The sequence below is a fragment of the Gracilinanus agilis genome, chromosome 1 (genome assembly GCF_016433145.1).
Source record: "Gracilinanus agilis isolate LMUSP501 chromosome 1, AgileGrace, whole genome shotgun sequence".
NCBI classification, from domain to species: Eukaryota; Metazoa; Chordata; class Mammalia; order Didelphimorphia; family Didelphidae; genus Gracilinanus; species Gracilinanus agilis.
The window spans coordinates 20317623-20339683 of NC_058130.1; the positions used below are offsets into that span (position 1 = coordinate 20317623).

Below are 22061 nucleotides of genomic sequence, written 5' to 3' on the forward strand. Positions count from 1 at the left end.
TTGAAGGGGAAAGGTGGAGCATGAATCATGTAACCATGTTAAAAATGAATATTAATAAATGTTAAAAAAAATAAGTCTGTAGTCTTTGCGTTTTGAAATTCTTTGTAAATAACTACTGAATAAGTTTACTTAGCAGCAAACTTATAATAAATCATTTAATTAAAATAATTTCAGTGCACAAAAATAATTTGAAAATCAATCTCTCTCTCAGTCAGGTAAACAGTAGTCATCTAGTCTGCTCTTCTAGAAAAGTAATTCTCTCATCACAAGTAATATTTCTCCTTCAGGAGGATTCTGCAATTGACTGACAATCAAAGGACAACCTGTATTTTGAATTAGTATTATAGTCATAAGAATGAAATCAAGAGAGTCCTGGCACAATCTCATACTGATTCTCTTGTGAACAAAGGCAGCTGGGTGTGGCAGTGGATAAAGTGAGTTTGACTCATCCATTATAATAATAATAATAATAATAATAATAATAATAATAATAAACATCTATATAAAGCTTACTATGTGCCAGGCACTGGGCTAGGTTTTACATATATTATCGTATTGGATCTTCATAACAACCCTCAAAGGGTAGGTGCTGTTCTTATCTCTATTTTACAAATGAGGAAACTGAGGCAGGCAGAGGTTAAATGACTTACCCAGAGTCAGCTAGTGAATGTCTAAGACCAGATTTGAACTCAGGCCTCCCTGGCTCCAATCTAGAAGCTTTATTCACTGCCCCATTCAGCTACCCCTCAAGACACTTATGAGTTGTGTAACTCTAAGGAAGTTATTTAACCTTTCTCAGACTCAGTTTTATTTCTAAAATGGGAATAATAATTGAACTTACCTTACAGAGTTTTGTGATGGATCCATCAAGGCAATATACATAAAGCTCTTATTAAATGTTAAGGTCTTTGGTAAATGCCAAAAATTACAAATATTATGTATTTGTAATGCCATAAACGAGATGATAGGCTAGAGCCTATCACGTAGACAGTAGCAATGGAGCAGAATGGAGATAATGGGCCTATGTGAGGACCAGAGCCAAACCTTGGTTGGCCCCATCAGCACAACACTCCAAGGGGCCCAGGCCCCCAACCCCATCACCCAAATCCTTAAATCTAGCAAAAAGGTTGGAATTCTTGGCATTTTTGTCCCAGACCTGGTTTTCTCTCCACCCAGTCCACCAATCAGTTTGGACGCTCTCTCCAATTTCTTTGCACAGAGCTCCACCTGATCCTCCAGCCGGGCTTTTTCCTCAGTTTTCTCACGAAAGGTCTGTTGCAATTTGGCCAGGCGATCTTCCACCGCCTTGAGTTCTGCTCTCTTCTGATTCAAAAGCTCCATTGTCTCTGCCAAAGACTTCTGAGCTTCAGCTAAACGGGCTTTCTTGGGAGCAACAACCTAGATAGAAAGAATTAACTGAAAATAGTCACTCATGACATATACAATACTCAAGAGGCTCACAAAACCTTTACATGGTGCATAACTTGATCCTTTGGGCAAATCAGTGACACAGAATTGTTTCATACCATTAAGAAGGAAAAACATTTTTAATGTGATATTTCAGGGCAGCAAAAAAGAATCGTAAGGGAAAACTTTAGAAAACTGGGCAAGGAGAATGAGACACAATACATCATGGGAATGTTTTAATGTTGCATATTTAATGTTGCATATTTAAAGTTTACTTTTCTTGCTTTCTTTTAAATTGGGGTGACAAGAAAGTACAAGGAACAGAAAAGAAAGAATGGAAAGGAGAGAAAGAAAGGGGGAGGGAGGAAGGAAAGGGGGAAGGAAGGAGAAAGGAGAGAGGAAGGAAAAAAGGAAGGAAGGAAGGATGAGAAGTGTATATACATTTATATGTATTATAATTTATTATATCCTTTTCTATTATATCCTTTCCCACTATTATACAAATTCCTTGAGAATAGAGATTAGCTTATTCTTTATTAATTCTATTTCAAGGGCTTAATAACTGGTTTTTTATTGATCAATTGGTCCATCTCTTCGTGTATCTTTGGCAAATATGGCTGACAAGTATTGAACTACTGAAGTTGAGAATTGAAGAACAAAGCCCAGAAAGCATTTGAGAATCTGCACAGTGAATTCAACAATTCTAAACTTCTTATTCCCTGCAACTAAATGCCAGTCATTCTGATACTTCTCTTAAGACACTGTATTACAGAAGAAAATTATAGACAAATTGTCCATCTATATTGGTGGAAGGTGCTTCCATGTTGAGAGTTCACCTAGGAAATAATAAGACTGGCCAAACATGTATATTTGTATGTATACAGACACACATACATATCTATGTGTGTGTAACATGTACACATTCATAGACACATAGGTATCTGCTGACTTTAACTTCTGGGAATCTTTTAATATGTAGACTATTCCCAAGAGCGCCTTCATGCCCACGCCCATTACCTTTGCCACTCTGTCGTAGACCTCCATAGCCATAATCCATTTGCACAGACCCTCAGCGGCAGAAGACGCCTTGGCCACCTTAGGGGGGTCAAACTCGGGGTTTGTTAGGTATTCATTCCGAATCTTCTGCATGACAGACACCTACAGGACAAGCAGTCGGCTTTCAAAGTTATTGAATACAAAATTTGAAGATGGAAAAAAATAATTGCATGAAATTGAATCTTCCTAGAAATCAACACAGACAGTATACAATAAAAATTCCAAAAATAATCCTATGCTTGGGGGGCAACTGGGTGACTCAGTGGATAGAACATAGGCCTGGAGATGGGAGGTCCCAGGTCCAAATTTGGCCTCAGACACTTCCTAGCTGTGTGACCCTGAGCAAGTCACTTAACTCCCATTGCCTAGACCTTAGCTCTCTTTTGCCTTGAAACAAATACATAGTATTCATTCTAAGATGGAAAGTGAGTGTTTAAAAATATATGTAAAAAATTACATTGTAAAGAATAGCCATTTGGTCAAAGATTTTCATAGCAGTTTGTATTTGTAACTTTAAAGAAACTTGAAGGAAACTAAATGGGCAACAGCTAAATAAGTTGTGGCATATTGTCATCTTGGTTGTACTAGAATTAATGAATTACAGTGCAATTAAGACTAAGAAGCCTGAGGACCACTGCAAAGGATAACCAAATTAAGTTGCTCTAATCAGTTTATATTCATTGTTTTATGCCTTTTTAAAACTTTATATTCTTTGCATGTAATCCTATTAGATAATCAGTATCATAATGATAAATTGTAATCTCAGTAGGATTAATAGTATGAAATAATACTAATTACTAATTGATTAACTGTGTCTAAGAATAAATAATCAATAGTTATATTATGAGTAAAATATGAAGGGAAATTCCCAGTGTGCATTGTAAAATATTTTGCCAAGTAGATTTTGTGCATGTTTTTGGCATCCTGAAGTATATCCAGACTTCCCTGAAGCTGTGGTATCTCATTTGGCTTTGAAACTATAGAATAACCATGGCCACTTTTATTTCCATGATATATAAAATAGGTAGCTACATCATCTGCTCCTATAAGAAGATGAGTAAAGAGCCTGAACTTCTTGAAAGAGACCTTCTAGAAGACAAAATTGTGGTTGCCCCCCTTTCAAAAGAAGAAAGATATAGATGACTGACCTCCTTTCTGGAAAGAGTTTGTATAATCTGCCTTGCAAAAAGCACAAATACCGGTCAACTCAGACATATCTAGAGGATCTGACTCTGTGATTTACAGCTCTAACATTAAAGTCAGTTTTACTTAGAAGATTCTTTCTGTGAAAAGGAATTCTTTATTCTCTTTGTCTATTTTGAGTCAATCAACCAAAAACTGTAAGGGAGTTCACAAATCACTTACTTGGAGTGCTCCACCCTTTTAACTCAGTCAGTCAGAAACCTGTGAATCCTTTGATGAGTTTGTACACCCTCAGAGGATGAGAGGTGACAACCCCAGAGCCGACTGCCCTGCCCCTGGGCAGTGCTAGGCAAATTTAAAGACTGCAATTGGTATCCATAAAGTAGAGGAAGGGATAGGAAGTGACATGGGAAAAGGACTATAAAAAGTCCTGAACTTTTGACCAAAGGGTCTTTGGCTTGGAGCTTCAGCTGATGACTTGCCTCTTGGAGGTGACCTTGGCTCTTGGGACTGCTCCTTTGATCTTCAGCTTGGATCTTCTGGTAAGTCGGCTTGGACTGGGATTTTGGCTCTTGTACTGCTTCTGCGAGGTCTGCTCCTGGATCTTCTCCTTTGGAGTCCGTCTTGGATGAGTGAGTAGCTGGCCTTCCTTTCCTGGCTTCTGGAGAGATTAGTTCTGGAGAGGCCTTCCCCTCTTGGAGGGGCCGCATGAGTGGAACATCAGGTCCTCCAGTCAAGGGTCAACAAGCCCTGCTGGGCTGAGCCAGGCACCAGAGCATCATTTAGTGTGATAGGCTAGACATCTTCTCTGCCCTCTTCTTACATTTCTCTACTTTCACTCTTTCCACCTCTTTGTAAATAAAGCTACTAAAAGTCATTTTGGCTTAAACTATAATAGTTTTAAAACAGCAACCACAATATTAATTTAGAATTCTCATATATTTAGTCAAACCCTCAATTAAATTCTTACATTTCCCTGGGTTCATATCTCACCTGACATCTACTCCATATGTGAGATAGGGGAAATTGCCTCAGTTTCTTCAACCACAAAGTGAGAGAGAGTTGGAATAGATTACCTCTAATTCTTCCCTTCCAATTCTTTGAAAGCCAACAATCAACATTTTAAGAGACAATTTCCAATTTCATGCTGACACAACCCAAACCCAAATCTAATCTGTGATCTAAACATCGAGTCTTGCTTTTATTCTAGATCTTTTGGCAGGAAATGTCTTAGATAAAAGAGAAAATAAATAGCAAAACTCCCCAACTGGAAATTAACATGGAGACCAAAGACATATATGATTTAGGGCAGGGATGGGCAAATTAAGGCCCGCGGGCCAGATGCAGCCCCCTGAAATGTTCTATTTGGCCGCGTGACATTATTCCAAATCTGATGAGTACAACACATAGGATACAATACAATGAAACTTCAAAAGAGTTGCCTCAGAAACAGACTGACAGAGGAGCATTTCCTTTCCTTTGGCCCCCTCTTTAAAAAGTTTGCCCATCACTGATTTAGGGGAATCAAGTGATTAAAAATTGGAACAAAAACGCTAAGATTACATGTTAGCATCCAAGTTCAGCAGCTTTACTGAGCCAGACCATCCTGCTGAAGGATCTATTCCAAGGGATATCATCTTCTTCTTCTTCATCACTCCCATTTCTGTAGCCCTCCAAGGTCTGCAATGTCTCTTCCTCACAATTTTTCCTCTGACACTACTCTAACTCTGGTTGAGTCCCTCATCACCTCACTCTTGGATGGTGTTAATAGCCTGTTGGTGGGTCCTCAGTCCTGAGGCCTCTTCCCACTCCAGTCCATCCTCCACGCAATCATCAAAGTGGTTTTCCTGAATCACAGATCTGATCTCATCCTCCTCCTATTCTGTAAACTCCAGTGGCTCCCTCTTGCCTCTAGGATCAATCATAAAATCCATTTTTTGGCTTTTGGCTTTTAAAGCCCTGTATGGACTGGTCCTTTCCTACCTATCTCCCTCCTTACATTTGACTCCCAATATGTACTCTGTGATCCAGGGATGATGGCCACCTTGCTGCTCCAAACACACAGAGCTCCATCTCCCAACTCTGCTTTGGGGTTCTTATGCATGGAATGCTCCTTCATTATCTCCATCTCCTGGCTGGGCTGGCTTCCTTCAAGAGTCAGCTCATACCCAACCTTCTCCCAGGGGTCTTTCCTCCTGATACCTCCCATTTCTTGGGCCTTCCTTCTGAGATTATCTCTAATTTATCCTCTTTTATATACAGAGTTGTCTCTCCTATTAAACTAGGAGTTTCTTGAGGGCAAAGTCTACCCCTGTGTCATTTTTTGCATCACTAGCACCCAATAAAGTACCTGGCCCATAGTAGGCACTTAATAAATGCTTATTGATTTGACGTGACTTACAAGTATTATTATATCCATTTTATTGATGAAGAAACTAAGGAAGCCAGGAGAGTAAGTGATTCATCCAAGGTCACATAGACAGTAAATATCTAAGCCTGGATTTGAATCCAAGGGTCCTGCTCTACGCCCACCTCTGATTTAGGACTCATTACTTAACCTCCTGGGCCTCAGTTTTCTCATCTATAAAATGAGGGGGCTGGATTTAATGGCCTCTGGGATATGATCTTAGGACACCATAGCCAGTGTGTTTTTTACCATGCCACACTCTCCTTCAGGCCAACAGCACACAACAGCAATATTGATAAAGAGGTTCTGAAAAGTGAGGTGTTCATACGGTATAAAAGCTGAGGTCAATACCAACATCATGAGTTAATTTTATTATACAAAGTCATACCAAGAAAAGTACTCTCTGGGACAGATGGGATAGAGCACCAAGCCTGCAGATAGTAGGTCCTGGATTCAAATTTGACCTCAGACACTTCCTAACTGTATAAGCCTGGGAAAGTGACTTCACTCCAGTTGCCTAGCCCTTATCACTCTTCGTCTTGGAACCAACACTTAGTATTGATTCTAAGGGTTTAAAAAAAAGAAAGAAAAGAAAACTGCTTTCCTCTCATAATTTGCATTCATCTCCACTATTTCATACACCATTAGGAAAATACACAATATGGAAACAAAAAACCCTCCAGGGGTACTTACGGGAATGTTGTCCTTGTCATATTCTCTCAGATCTCTTAAGAAACTCATGTCTCCCAGGACTTTTTTGCTGGGACCCCAATAATCCAATATCTATCAGTAAAATGGATGAACATGTATCATTTCCATGTCCAGACAACATCATTCCCCCATCCGAATCTTCTTGAATCCCTCACACACTGGACACACACAGTAACAATCTGGGCTCTCTGTACACATCCGCTAATCTATAAAGGATTTTCTTGGGAACCTCAGTGTATGGACATAATTCTGTATGGATCCAAACTCGGACTGCCCGCTGTGCCAGGAATGCCGCCTGCCACCCCTCTGCACCCCCAGCTTTCTCCAAAGCCCAGATCCAGTATGAGCACCCACACCAAGCTTCTCCTGGAGCCCAGTCATTAGGGCTGCCCTTCAAATGACTTCATATTACTTTGTATTTATTTTGGATCTGCTCATGTGTGATCAAGGTTAGCTTCTTGAGGGTGTAGGCGGTTGTATTTTTGACCATGTTTGGCATATAGAAGGCACTTAATAAATGCTTACCAAATGAATAAATAAATGAATGAGAGAAGGAACTTGACACTGAATAACATAAAGGTGTTTGTTGCTAACAACTTATAAATCCAACCAGGACTTAACAAGTTCGAGCTGATAAGGGGGGAAAAGTGAATCTCCATTATTACAGGCTAGGTTTTCTAGGGACTTTATTTGAAATTTCCCAGCAGAAATGAAGAGACTTTGAGGAGCAATATGTCTAACCCACCTCCGACCAAGAATCTCCACTACGTAATCCCTGGAGACATTCAGTAAGTGGAAATCCTCTACTTCCCCAGCCCCACCCCTCCAAGCAGCCAATCCCACCTTTGGATTCTTTTCCTGGGATTAAACATAAAACTTCCCCCCCCCCCACGCCCCACCCCAGTGACTTCTGGTCTGAGGCCAAGAAAAACAAGACCAGCCTCTCCCCCACACACACACACACAAAAGCCTTCAGCCTCTAGAAGACGGCTCTCTATTCCCCTTCTTCTAGCTAAATGCCCCAGTTCTTTTCATCCAGTCTTCAAGAGTCCACCATTCTGTCCCCCTCCAACTAGGATCATATTATTCACATCTTTTGCATCCAGTTCTCCTTTGGGCTAGAGAGAAAACTGAAGAGATGACCCAGGAGGTCTGTCCATCTCTAAATCTATGACTCTGGGATCCACCTACGTTTAAATAATAAATATTCTTGTAGAGGGGTGGCTCTTAATGACTGCCTGAGGTCCCTCTCCCACATTACCTTGCCTCCGGTTCCTGACGGGTCTGTGATTCTCTCCGGTTTGATGTCTTTCATGACACAAATTGCAGCCATCACAAGCTTGACTCCAGAAGGAGGATTTTTCATGGATTTCACAATAGTGATGTCACCGGGCTAGAATGAAAGGAAAACAGGGGAGACGTTTTCAAACATCTCTTATTCCCACACGAGAGACCTTAAAAATGTCATTTGGGACGTGAAACCACAGCAAGTAGAAAGCATCACGTCTGATCAAAATGATGATCAAACGTTTTATAAACTGTGATTGTGGAAGAATTTTGGAAGGGAGATGTAACGTGCCTAGCCCTGGACCTGGAGGCAAGAAGACCTGGGATGGAATCCCACCTCTAACACTAACCAAGACAAGTCACTTAATCCTCTGTGCCTTAAACCACTCTCTGGCACTTAATCTACTCAGACACACAGGGGTTGCAATCTGACTCAGAGGAGAGAGTTCCTCATGTTGGCAAAGTCATAGTTCCTTCAAGGAAGGAAGACTCAGCAAAGGAGAATTTTGCCCAGATTTGCTCGGGCAGACACTGATGAGCCTTGTTCTGCGAAGAGCCTCTCTGCAAAGAGATATTCTGTGGATTTCTCCCTGGTAAAGGCCACCACCATCAGGACTTCATTGTCTGAAAAAATCTTGCCCCACATAAGGAGAAATGCTGGCTTTTGGAGCAGTCACTCCCATAATGAAAAGCATCTTTCTTTGGATCTGGGATAAAAATTGCGGATAGCTTCACCTGAGTCATTGCAGGGAGATAAAGTGAGAAGAGGGCTGCTTTTGGAGTCAGGGAATCTGGATCTGCTGCTTCCTGCCTGAGTGACTGTGGGCAAGTCATTTCCTTCTGTAAAACAGAGTTGAGCTAGATGGCCCTTGAGGTTCTCTCTCTAAGATCCAAAGATGTAAGCCAGGGCACCTGCTGCCTACTTTAACCTGAATCCCAATCAGTTTCCTCATCTGTAAAATGGGGCTAACCTTCCCCGGGCTGGAGGGAGGACCAGCCGAGATCCCATACGTAAAGCACTTTAACGTGGTCCATCAATGCCACCATGAGGATGGTCCATCACAATGATGATGTCAGCCCACCACAGAACCACTCGCCTTGAGTGTGTCCAGAGCCGAGAGGGCGGCCTCCAAGGCGGGGATGGCCTCGGCGAGGTCACTCTCACACTCGTTCTTCAGGGTCGTGGCTTCTTCAGCTTTCGCCGTCGCCAGCTCCTCATCTATTTTCACAACTCTGCTCTTTGCCTCCACCTGCTCAGACTCCACCTCGATCACCTGAAAGCATCCGGCAAAAATCATTTCTGGGCACACGGTGAAAGCCACAGGAGAGTCCACTTGGGCCCAGAAAACCTAGAAACATGTGATTCTATAAAATGAGGAAAGGAGAAGCTGGAGTGGCTAAACTTTTTTCTTAGGAATTCTACCATTTGGGGGAAAAAAAGTATCTTCATATAATGCTATAAGATCTCAAGCCAAAGGAGGCAGCTGGGTAACTCAGTGGATTGAGAGCTAGGCCTAGAGACAGGAGGTCCTAGGTTCAAATCTGGCCTCAGACACTTCCTAGATGTGTGACCCTGAACCAGTCACTTGACCCCCATTGCCTAGCCCTTTCCACTCTTCTGCCTTGGAGCCAATACACAGTAATGACTCCAAGATGGAAGGTGAGGGTTTATACTCAAGGTCATTTTACAAAAACTTTATTTTACCCTCACAAGGACCCTGGGAGGTAGGTGCTATCGTTGCCCCCATTTTCTATTTGGAGAAACTGAGTCTGATCATGCAGTTAGTATTGAAGGTAAGATTTGAACCAACACCATCCTGGCTACAAGTCTGCCTATCTCTACCTAATTACAACGAAAGGTGATAACTGAGACTTAAAGGTCTTTGAGAACTGCCTGGGACACTGGCAAGTAAAGGGACTTGCCCAGGGTCACACAGCCACTGAGTATGTGGGGAAGATATTGGACCCGGGTCTCTGTGGTCACAAAACTGGCTCTTTCTCTACTGTACCATGTTTTCTCCTATACTACTACTTAATGAAGCACAAATCTGTTCATTCTTTAGCAACTCAAAACATATCAGGTTGTCTGTACCGTCACAACCATTCACCTATATTTTTTTAACTTAACTATTTGAGGACTGTCACCAAGAATGATAAACTTGATAGGAATGAAATTTATTAGTTTAAAAAAAAAAAAGGAAAAGAACCCTCCAAAAGAGAGCTCTGATTGTCCAGCCACAAAAGAGGAAGGAAGGAGTGGAAGATACCTTGGTTCTAGGGCCAAAGACCCACTCCTCCTTCCCAGTGGTGGTGGACCAGTACCCTCCTCCAGGCTCTCTGCCCAGTGAGGCAGACAATCTCTTACTCAGAAGGACCCTAAGGACTCCTGGGACTACCTCTAAGACTTTCCATCAGTCCTGCTGCTGAAGCCTCCAATTCGAGTGTGAGCTCCTAAGAACAGAAGCCGGCATCCTTTTCTAGTTATATTACCAACCCTGAGCACAGTGCTTGGCACATGTAAGCACTTAATACATAGTTTTCTGTTTTGCTTTTAATTCTTTCATTCATTCATGATAACTTGGAACTTCTCTTCAAATTTCTTTTGATAAAGATGGAATCCCTAATTCATAATTCAGGCAGCACAACCTGGTGATCTCAGCAAAGCCTGCAACCCCACGAAAAATCAGGTAGACCCTACCTTCATCATGTTGGCGTTCTCCACTTTGGCCTCCTCCAGTTTGGGCTGTAACTGAACTAGTTCTAGCTTCATCTCACCAACCTAAACAGACATTATGCATAACATTATCCCGGTTGCAGAAGAAGTAGGCAACATATTAGAGAGCAGAGCAACTGAAACATCTAGAATGAGTGAGTAAGAAGTTCCCATGAGTCCCCTCCAGCTCCATTCATTTAAGCGGATTGTGAGCTCCCTGAGGGCAGAGGTTATTTATATTAAGTAATTACAAAATGCTAAACACAACAGCTGTATGGCCAGCCTGCACTTACTAGGAGCTTTGAGCTCTTTTATCTTTTTTTTTATCATTTTTATTTACAAAGTGTTGCATATATTTATTTGTCACATATTTATAGGTCTCCAGGAATCAAATATAAGCTCCCTGAGGGCAGGGAGTGCTTCATTTTATTTCTTTGTATATCCAGGGCCTCCCATGGTGTTTGAGATGTTGTGGGTGCATGAAAAATGCTTGACAAATTGACAGCTGATTGCTTGATAGGGTTTGTTGTCTTGGTAGCATTCAAACAACAAAAACTTAAACCTACATTTCAGCAAACAAAAGAGGATCAAATAAAAAGGAATGCATCAAGGGCAGCTAGATGGCTGAGTGGATAGAGTGCCAGAAGTGGGGATGGGAGATCCTGGGTTCAAATTTGACTTCAGATACTTCCTAGCTCTGTGACCCAGGGCAGATCACATACCCCCCATTGCTTAGCCCTCACCATTCTTCTGCATTAAAACCAAAACCTATTATTGATTCTAAGATAAGGGTTTTAAAAAATGCCTCAGGCTCAAAAGACTAAAATAATCCCCAAAACAATTTTTTTTTTGCAACATGGCTACTATGAAAATATGTTTTACATGACTTCACATGTCTAACTGGTACATTGCTTATCTTTTCAATGGGCAAGGGAAGGGCAGGAGGAAGGGAAAGAATCTGGAAGTTAAAAAGTGTTTTAAATAAATGCTAAAAATGAATAAAAATCAAAATAAAAGTAGCAAATGTTATATAAGGAAAAATGTTTAAGAGACCATCTACTAAGAAACTGGAGGAATTTCTCTTCAAAATAAGTAAAGGAGAAACTCAACATAATGTAGTCCTCTATGAAACAGAGTTTGATGGATTATGGGTCAAATCATGCTGTCTGAAATAGAACCACAAAGCAAACTGCAATTTCATTAGTCTCTACCACATATTCCTTGATTCTCAGTCTTTAAACACAAGAAAAAGCTAAGAGCAGAGAGCTGATGGGCCGGCAACCTTGAAAACAACCAGGGAAAATGTGATTTATCCTGGTCCCCAAATATAGAGTCCTAGACTAGCAGTATGTAAAGTGTGGTAGATGGATTGGACCGTAACCTGATAGCCCTTTTGGAGATAAGGGAGTGAAGGAGACACAGTTCATCAAATTGTTCCTGCCTGTTCCATCCCCAAATGCTTCTGGCAGGGAGGGAAGCCTCCCTCCCAACACTGTCCACTAAGGCAAAAATCATTTTTCCTTGGAGACAAGATACACCAGAACTCAGATCAAATCTCTCTGTGCCATATGCAAACGGATGGTATCTTTTCATTAGATGTCCAGCCGCAGATCTCCTCTACTTGGTATTGAAATCCTATCAGAAGGGGCTCAAGGTCTTCTTGCTCTGGTCTCTCCACCCCCCGCAGCCGCTTTTAACATGTCAGGGATTCTACCTGGGATTCGGCAAAGGCTAATTTATCAAGCCCATTGGTGTATCTGAATTTGGCTTTCATGACAGCCCGGCGCTTCTGAGTCAAAAGCTGCCGGAACGCCGCAATCAGTTCCAAGTAAGATGTGGGAGTCACGTAGTTATGTCGTCCCAAGTCTTGCAAGAACCTAAAACAAAAGTAGACAGAATGCTAGCTGGACTTGATGGGCTTCACAAAGCAAGCAGAAAAAGCTGCCTTTGGGCATGAAGAGGGGTCAGGCAAAAAGCATTTATTCAGGGGGAAGCTGGGTGGCTCAGTAGAGAGCAAAGCAGGACTAGAGAGGGGAGATCCTGGTTCGACTCTGGCCTCACACACTTCCTAGGTGGGTGACCCTGGGCAAGTCATTTAACCACCCCCTGCCTAGCCCGGACCACTCTACTGCCTTGGAACCAATACACAGGATTGATTCTAAGAGAGAAGGTAAAGGTTTGGTTTTTTTAATCTCTACAACCTTTCAAAGGGGAAACATCCTAAACATACGATGAACTGCTGCCATTTTTGGAAAAATATTCATGAACCTTAGTGAAAGTTCCATAATGGAAGTGTGAAAGTGTTTGCAGATTGGAACCACTTCTTCTCTCTCATTCTCTGTGAGCTGCAGGGTTTCCAAGAACTTAACGGCCACCCGTTCCAAGGCATCTTCAGGCCATGGCTGAGAAAAAAAGTCATCAGAGGAAAGGTAAATATTTCTATCCTTTTGCTATCTAAAGGTGGCAGTGTCTAAGGTCATTCGTCACACATTTATTGAGTACCTCCCATATGCCAGACACTGCTAAAGGGCCTAGAGATACAAAGACAAAAACGAGACAGTCCCTGTAACCATGAGGAAACAAAGCCTATAAATAAATATGTAATATAAATATAAATCAAATGGAAGTTTCAATCCATCAACAAGCATTCGTGTTTACTATATGCTGGGCACTAGGGATATGGAGGCAAAAATGAGCCTTGCTTACCTATCAAGGGGCCCTCATTCCTCTGGGGAGATACAATATGTCCAGAAATAAGTTAATATGAGTTAATGTACATTCTGCTGGGGGTTCCATGGACACAAAATAATTTGCCCTCTAAATACTTTTCTGTATAAATGTTCTCTCTCTCTCTCATCCCCCTTGAGAGTGGAGCCTGCTTTGTTTTTTGTCTTTGTACCATCAGAGCCTCACATAGTACCTGGCACATAGTAGGTGCTCAATAAATGCTCCTTGCATCCACGAATGAATCGTGATGGGGGCAGCAATGCAGGAGACCAGAGGCTAGAGCACCAGCTCTTCAGTCAAGACAGTCTTGTGATTCCTGAGTTCAAATCTAGCCTCAGACACTTACTAACCAGGTGACCCTGGGGAAATCACTGAACTACGTTTACCTCCAAAAATGAGTTGGTCATCCCTTTTAATTCTCTCTTCTGGTAAAAGCACAGCAATATAATCTAAAGGAAAGAGATCTGGCTCACCTAGTTCAGGGAGTTTGAGACTAGAGAGTTCTAGGCAAGAGAAGTACTGGGAGATCAATGACCCAAAAGAACAAAAGTCTAAGTTTGTTACAAAAATGAAATAAAACCAATCTCTTGACAGACCTGGAACCAGTCAATGGTGCAGCAATTGATGAGTGATGGGAACTGCCTCAGACGATTGCGAAAAGCATCCCCAATTGGACTGAAGGCAACGACAACATGGAGGTTATCTCGGCACTGATTCACAAAGAAGGCAAACAGGGCCAAGGGACTGAGCTCGCCCTGTTGTTTGTTGCCAGCCTGGGCTAGGGGACGGACACCCTAAAGAACAGAACAGGAGGATACAGGCGTGAAAATGGAAAGGATTATCAAAGGCTGCAATCTCTCTTCAAGAAACATTTTAATCACTTTTCCTCTCTCAACATCCCCAGAAATTGGGCGTTCTCTCTGTTTACCTAAAAGGCACAGCTTGTTTATGGTCTTAGCTCTAAATATAATGTCCAATCCTATGATTCTGTCCATCAATCAAATCAGTCAACATACCTACCACATGCTAGGCATTTTGTGGAACAATGAGGAAACCTTGAAGTAAAGCAAATTTACCTTTTTTCCATCAGCCCAAAACACTAACAGTGGCCAAAAACAAACCAATTAGGAGATAAAATGAGCCAAAAAAAAAAAAAGACAAAAATGGATGGCTTGTGCAACCAGGTTATAAGTCATGCCTGGCCTGTATTGAAAAGGAAGTGTAATACAGCGAGAAAGAGCCCTGGATTAGTCAGAGGACATTGAGTTCAAATTCTGCCTCTAAGACTCACTTAAGGGTGCAAATCATTTAATCTTGCCAGGCTTTACCTTCCTCATCTGTAAAATGAGAGTATCGGACTAAATGGCATCTGAGGTCCCCCTCACTCTCAATCTAAGACCCTAAATACCTGGCATTTGAACTAGGGCTTCCCCTTCCCACCCCAGCCCACAGAGCAGGCTCTACAGATGGAGATCTTGATCTCTGACAATATCACCAGCCTCATCACAGGTATTCTGGGAGGATGGAGACAGGGGTCTGGAGGTTAATGGAGAAAGTATAGGGATCACACAGGGCTCAAAAGGGGCTCTTGATTCACGTCACCATGACCATCCTACAAAAAGCTGCTCCTTCTCTTGTCTCCTCGGCTAGTTTCCTGAGAGAATCTCCAACTGTTGAGCTTAAGCTAAATTACTTTTATTACTTCAACTCCTACAATCAGACAATTTGCTTAAGTCCAATTTGCCTAGAGATCCTTTAGAATGTAGGAATGCCCTCCTCCCTTTGTGGCCCTGGTGCCTAGTACAGTGTCTAACTCAGAGCAGGCCAGGGATAAGGACTGGCTCTCTCAGCACCTTTGACAATTAGAGCATCTCCAGGTAGGTGTCAGATGTGAGACGTGAAACTGGCTCTCTCCATCACATCAGACTGCCTCACAAGAAACTTGGTGAATTGATAAGTTCATCTAATTATTTGGCAAGGAAGAAAAGAAAGCCAGCAGTTTTTGGTGTGTTTTTTTTCCCACTATAACTTACATTGCCTCAATTTATGGCTAAATCATATTTCTCCACCTTGGTGCAACACACACTGATTGAACTCCAAAGGGTTCAAATCCTATCTTGTTCTAGTCTCCCTGTGCACATCTTTATCTCTAAGTAAATAGTATAAAGGGGCAACTGCAGAAAGACTGCAAAGAGGGAACCTAGAAGTCCCCTACATGCTGTCCCAAAGATCAAAGGAAAACAATTTACAAATTAGATCATATATTATTAAACAAAAAATCACATCCTGGTGACATACGCTGAATAAGAGGACACCATCTAAGTGTTGCTATTAGGGCTTTCTCATCTTTGATATATAAATCTCAAATTCTGGACCTCCACAGTTCAATGATGTAATAATTTTGAGATGATGTGGACATACATGTTCATTTCAAAGTTTATCTGACAGCTTGGAAATGATTTGGATATATTAATAAATCCCAAAGTGAACATAGAGAAGAGTTAGTCTGTGTCCCCTCCCCCAAAAAAACTATAAAAAGGAAACCTCAAACTCTTGCCTCCAGAGAGCTCTTCCATCTCTTAAGGGTCTAGGCTGTTAGGGTCAATACATGGCTTCTGTAAGTGACTCTCTGTGACCTTCGCCCTCCCCATTCTCTTCCCCATCATGACCTTCCTTGTGCTACCACACTGTCCCATGTCCTCATGCCATTTACCTCTGTGCTCTTTTCAATGCTTATCTCTATGTCTTCTGGGACCCTACAACTCCTTTGCCTAATTAAAGTGTGATTACAAACTCATTATTTCCTCCTGTTGATCCTCCCCAGAAAGTATCCAAAGAACTGGGTGTGTCTGATCCCATTTCATAAATTGTTCACTGAACTAGCAACTAGTCTTACAGGAACAGAAACTAAACAAATTCTAGATGGGATTTATGTGGCACATGCAGGAAGGCCCCCACACACATATTCTTTTTCATGCCCATCACACAGAGCTCTAACTCAAAGCTCACTCTGATCTACCAGAGACCTTTTTTTAATCTGACAGCAATCAGAATCCTCTTGTATTTTACTTCTCTATATTTGGCATGTATTTATTTATATATCTTTATAAAGAATTTTAGAAAAAGAGAGGATATGGTCTCTCTGTACCTGGCACTCATCAGACCTCATTCCATTTATTCTGAGTCCAACAGTTTAAGAAGAAGTTGGAAGAACTAGAGAATCTTCAGAGGAAAGCAAATGGAATGATGATAGGGTTTAAGTACATATTATGTGAACATCTGTTGAAGGAGCTGAGCACTCAGAGAAGAGAGAGCTCAGGGAGAACATGACAGCTGACTTAACACCTATGAAGGGCTGTCATATGGGAAAACAAATGAAGGCTTGTTCTATTGGCCCCCAAGGGCAGAACCAAGTGTAATGAATGAGTAGAAATTGCCAAGAGGCAAATTCACAATTTATACTAAGAAAAACTTCCTAACAATTAGAGCTGTCCAAATGTGGAATTCACTGCCTTGAGATATGATACGTTTACCTCTTGAAAGCCTTTGAGAAGAGGCTGAGGGTGGGGGCAGTTGAGTGGCTCAGTGGATTGAGAGCCAGACCTAGAGATGGGAGGTCCTAGGTTGAAATGTGACCTTAGAGACTTCCTCGATGAGTGATCCTGGGCTTGACCCCAATTGCCTAGCCCTTACCACTTTTCTGCCTTGGAGCCAATACATAGTATTAGCTCCAAGTCAGAAGTAAGATGGAAGGTAAGGGTTTAAAAAAAAAAGAAGAAGAGGCTGAAAGACCATTTGTCAAGTGTGCATGTGGGTATTCTTTTCAGGTGTGGTTTGGAGAAGGTTAAACAATGAGGAAAAATAGAATGGAAGGAAATATGCACTAGTGATTATAACTCTGAATGTAAATGGGATGAATTCACCCATAAAATGAAAAAGGATAGCACAATAGATCAAAAACCCAAACATGACAATACTGTTTTTATAGGAAACACCTTTAAAAATGAGAAACATATATAGAGTAAAAATAAAGGGATAGAGTAGAATCCATTGCTTCAGCTATGCAAAAAAAAAGGAGTAGCCATCATGATCTCAGACAAAGTTAAAACTAAAATAGATTTAATTAAGAGGCAAGCAAGGAAACTGCATTATGTTAAAAGGTTTCATAGATAATGATACAATACCAATACTAAATCTATATGCACCAAAAATTATAGCATCCAAATTTTTTAAGGAAAAGCTAAATGAATATAGGTGGAAAGAGATAGATAGCAAAATTATAATAATGGGGGACTTCAACCTTCCTCTCCAAGAACTAGAAAAATCTATCCAGAAAATAAATAGGAAAGGAGACAAGGAGATGAATAGAATTTTAGATAAGGTAGATACGACAGATATCTCAAGAGAAATGAAATGGAAAAGAAGAGAATAAACCTTTTTCTCAGCAATATCTGTTATCTTTACAAAAACTGACTATATATTAAGTCATAAAAACTTTATAGTTAAATGCAGAAAAAAATTACTAAATGCAACCTTTTCAGATCATAATATAATAAAAATTATACTCAATAAGGGACCATGGAAATGAAGATTAAAAATTAATTGGTGACTAAAACTAATCTTAAAGAATGAGTGGGTTTAAAAAAGTCATAAAAATAAATAATCTCATTAAAGAGAATGACAACAATAACACAAAATATCAAAACCTATAGGATGCAGCAAAAGCAGTAAATAGTGGGAAATTTATATCTCTAAATGCTTATTCAATAAAATAGAGAAAGAACAGATCAATTTATTGGGTATACAATTTAAAAAACTAGAAAAAGAACAAATATGAATCCTCCACCAAGCACCAAATTGGTATTCCTAAAAATTAAAGGTAAGATGAATAAAAATGAATGTAAGAAAATCCCTTAACTACTAAGTAAAACTAGGAGTTGGTTCTATTAAAAAAAAATAAACAAAATAGACTATTGGTTAATTTTTTTTTAAGAGAGAAGAAAACCAAATCACTAGCATCAAAAATGAAAAGGGTAACTATACCATTAAGGAAGATGAAATAAAAGCAATTATTAGGAGTTATGTTGACCAAATACATGCCAAAAAAAATTAACAATTTTAGTGAAATTGAAGGATACTTATGAAAATATAAACTGCCTAGACCAGGGGTCGGCAACCTTTTTGGCCATGAGAGCCATAAACGCCACATTTTTTAAAATGTAATTTCGTGAGAGCCGTACAGTGCTCACAGTGCGTGCTCCTGTAATAGCACCTAAAACAAAATTGACTTTATGGTTCCTGCAGAAAGAGCCATACGTTGCTGACCCCTGGCCTAGACTAATAGAAGAGGAAATAAAATATCTAAATATGGCCACTTTAAAAAAAAAAGTGGCACGCCTTTTCACGACAGTCGGGCAGCATCGCTTTGCGACAGAGGTTATTGGTTGGCTGTCCTTCTTGTAGTCACTCGTCGTTCATCGCCACCTAATGGGGCGGGTACAAGCTGAGGGCCAAGCAGATGACACGCGGCCTCTAGGCTGGGATGAGCTGCAGTTTTGCAGACTCAGGGCAGCGCCAGCCAAGCCATGACCAGCACAGTGATAGCAGTTGGACTGGCAATTGCTGCTGCAGGATTTGCAGGTCGATATGTTATACAAGCAATGAAGCATATGGAACCTCAAGTAAAACAAGCTATTCAAAGTCTGCCAAAAACTGCCTTCAGTGGCGGCTATTACAGAGGCGAGTTTGAACCCAAGATGACAAAACAAGAAGCAGCATTAATACTAGGAATAAGCCTTACAGCCAAAAGAGGGAAAGTTAGGGATGCTAATCAACGAATCATGCTTTTAAACCACCCAGACAAGGGAGGACTCCTTATATAGCAGCCAAAATCAATGAAGCTAAAGATTTATTAGAAAGTCAAACTAAGAAATAAGATTAACACACTGATCATTTTAAATTTATATATATATATGTATATATATATGCACATATATACATATATATCAATTACTTTATTTTTAGGAGTCCTAATGTTTTATAACAAATAACTTCTTTACTGGTAAAAAAAAAATGAAGAGGTCATAAATTAAAATTCCTGAGAAAAAAAGATCAGGTCCAGGTAGATTTGCAAGTGAATTGTACTTGATATTTAAAGAACAACTAATTCCAATATTAAATAAATTATTTGGAATAAGAAGTAAAGGAGTTGTCCTACCAAATTCCTTTTATGAAACAAATAAGGTGCTGATACCTAAACCAGGAAAAGCAAAAACAGAGAAACAAAATTAAAGACCAATTTCATTAATGAATATAGATGCAAAAATTCTAAAGATCACTAGGAGCCTACAATAATATATACAAAGATTATACATTATGACCAAGCAGGATTTATACTAAGAATGTGGGATGGACAAATAAAAGAAAAAGTATTAATATAATTGATTATGTCAATAAAAAGGTAACAAAAATAATATTATCTAAATACATATAGAAAAAATTTTTGACAAAATATAATACTCATTTCTATGAAAAAAACACTTGAAAGCATTGGCATAAATAGGAAGCATCCACCCCAAACCATCTGTAAGCATTATTTGTAATGGGGAAAAGCTAGAAATCTTCCTAATAAGATCATGCCTATCACCAATATTATTGTAGAAATGGTAACAAGAGAAATAAGAGAAGAAAAAGAAATTAAAGGAAATTAGTGGACAATGAAGCAATAAAACTACCTCTTTTTGCAAATGATATGATAGTATACTTGGAAAATCCTAGAGATTCAACTAAAAAGTTAGTTGAAACAATCATTTCAGCAAAGTAGCAGGGCAATAATAATAACAAACCCACTTAAATCACCAGCATTTCTATACAATAGCCTCAAAGCTCTGCCAGAAGACATAGTAAAAGATACTTTGTTTAAAATAACCACAGATAAAAGAAAATGCCTAGGAATATACCGTCAAAACAAATCCAAGAATTGCATAAACTGTTAGGTTGATTCTAGGGACTGAGTTATTGGGAGTATTGAGTTCTAATGGGACACCAGGATATAATTGTGAACCCAAAATGTCAAACCCCAATGCAGCTGATGTTAAGAGGAGACTGTGTAGAACCTGCTTACTCCAGTCCCCAGATGGCTAACAGTATCCCAGGGCTAACAACCAAAGCTAGGAATCAGGTAATAGAGGAAGCCAGTTAATCCCTTGTCCAACTGAGGCCCTGTAAGATTGGTGTTGATGGCTATATCCCTTACCTAATTCACTATAGATCTGATTATTTGATCTATAATGATTGATTAATTAATTAGTTTGATCTGTCTGACTGTGGATTTGTTCTTAAGAAGCTGATTAGAGGAATATTAAAGTAAGCCCCTTTCCTAAGGTGACACAGGCCTCAGTCAACTGAAGCCCCACAAGATCTTCAGACTCTCAGGTAAGTGATTTCTTTAAGATGATTTAATAACTGATGAGATTAGGGAGAAGGAACTGGGTAATTGATGGAAAGTGGGAATTGGGAATCCTAAATAAATCTAGATGGCTAAATTGATGTTGACTCTTCACTTGATATTGTTGATCAAGGATCTTGGTTGGCTGACAGGCCTCAGCCCTGAGTCAAGGTTGACCCGACCCTGCTGAATGATAGTTGTCTTTGCAGATCTTCTTGATGTTTATAAATCAGGAAACAGAGATTGATGGAACACGGTTGTATCAGTATGATAGCTGAAGCTGGTGGCTGAATAAAAAGAGTATAGACTATTGCCTAAACCCTATCCACCCACACCCAAATATCTCCAACTGAGACCAAGATGAGTTCAGATCTGTTCCTTTTATACCCAAGCCTAACTGCCTTGGCTCATGCCAGGTTCATGCCAAGCTCAGTCCATTCTGCATTCTAAGCATGTAACTGTCCACCATCCTTGACTCAACATGGCTGCCATATATTTTCTTACAGAACATAATTATAAAGCACTTTTTATGCAAATAAAATCATCTTTATATTATTGGAGAAATATTAGTTGTTCTTGTGTGGACAGAGCCAATATAATAAAAATGGCAATTCTACTTAAACTAATCTACTAATTCGATATCTTCCCACATAAATTACCAAAAAATTATTTTATCGAGTAGAAAAATAACAAAATTCATTTGGAAAAACAAATATCAAAAAATTTAATGAAAAAATATAAAAGAAAATCTAGTCGTTCTAGATTTTAAAATGCATTATAAGGCAATAATTATCAAAACTATCTGTTACTGGCTAAGAAACAAAGGTGGATCAGTGGAACAGAACAGGTATACAATACATAATAAGAAAATATTATAGTAATCTTGTGTTTGACAAATGTAAAGATTCAAGCTTTGGGAATAATAATTCACTATTTGGTAAAAATTGCTAGGAAAAATGGAAAGCAGACTGGCAGAAAACTAGATATAGACCAATATCTTACACCATTCATCAGGATAAGGTCATACTGGATATATGACCTAGACATAAAGGGAGATATAAGAAAATTAGAAGAACATGGAATATACATTACCTATCAGATTTATGGATAAGAGAAGAATTTGTGAATAAAAAAGAAATAGAGGGCATTATGAGATGTAAAAT

At 39.9% G+C, this 22061-nt stretch overlaps 1 protein-coding gene and 1 pseudogene across 1 annotated transcript in view; one reads left to right on the forward strand and one right to left on the reverse strand.

Annotated features, from left to right (window-relative positions):
* Positions 1-22061, reverse strand: part of DNAH12 (dynein axonemal heavy chain 12) — a 197713-nt gene that overhangs the window by 56532 nt on the left and 119120 nt on the right. Inside the window, exons 44-52 of the mRNA XM_044658364.1 lie at positions 14048-14245; positions 12993-13126; positions 12439-12601; positions 10710-10790; positions 9109-9285; positions 7986-8117; positions 6707-6796; positions 2425-2565; positions 1157-1398 (exon numbers count right to left, since the gene is read on the reverse strand). Of these exons, the coding sequence (XP_044514299.1) occupies positions 1157-1398; positions 2425-2565; positions 6707-6796; positions 7986-8117; positions 9109-9285; positions 10710-10790; positions 12439-12601; positions 12993-13126; positions 14048-14245 (1358 nt within the window). The remainder of the gene's footprint in view (positions 1-1156; positions 1399-2424; positions 2566-6706; positions 6797-7985; positions 8118-9108; positions 9286-10709; positions 10791-12438; positions 12602-12992; positions 13127-14047; positions 14246-22061) is intronic.
* On the forward strand, positions 19036-19386 carry LOC123232091 (annotated as a pseudogene).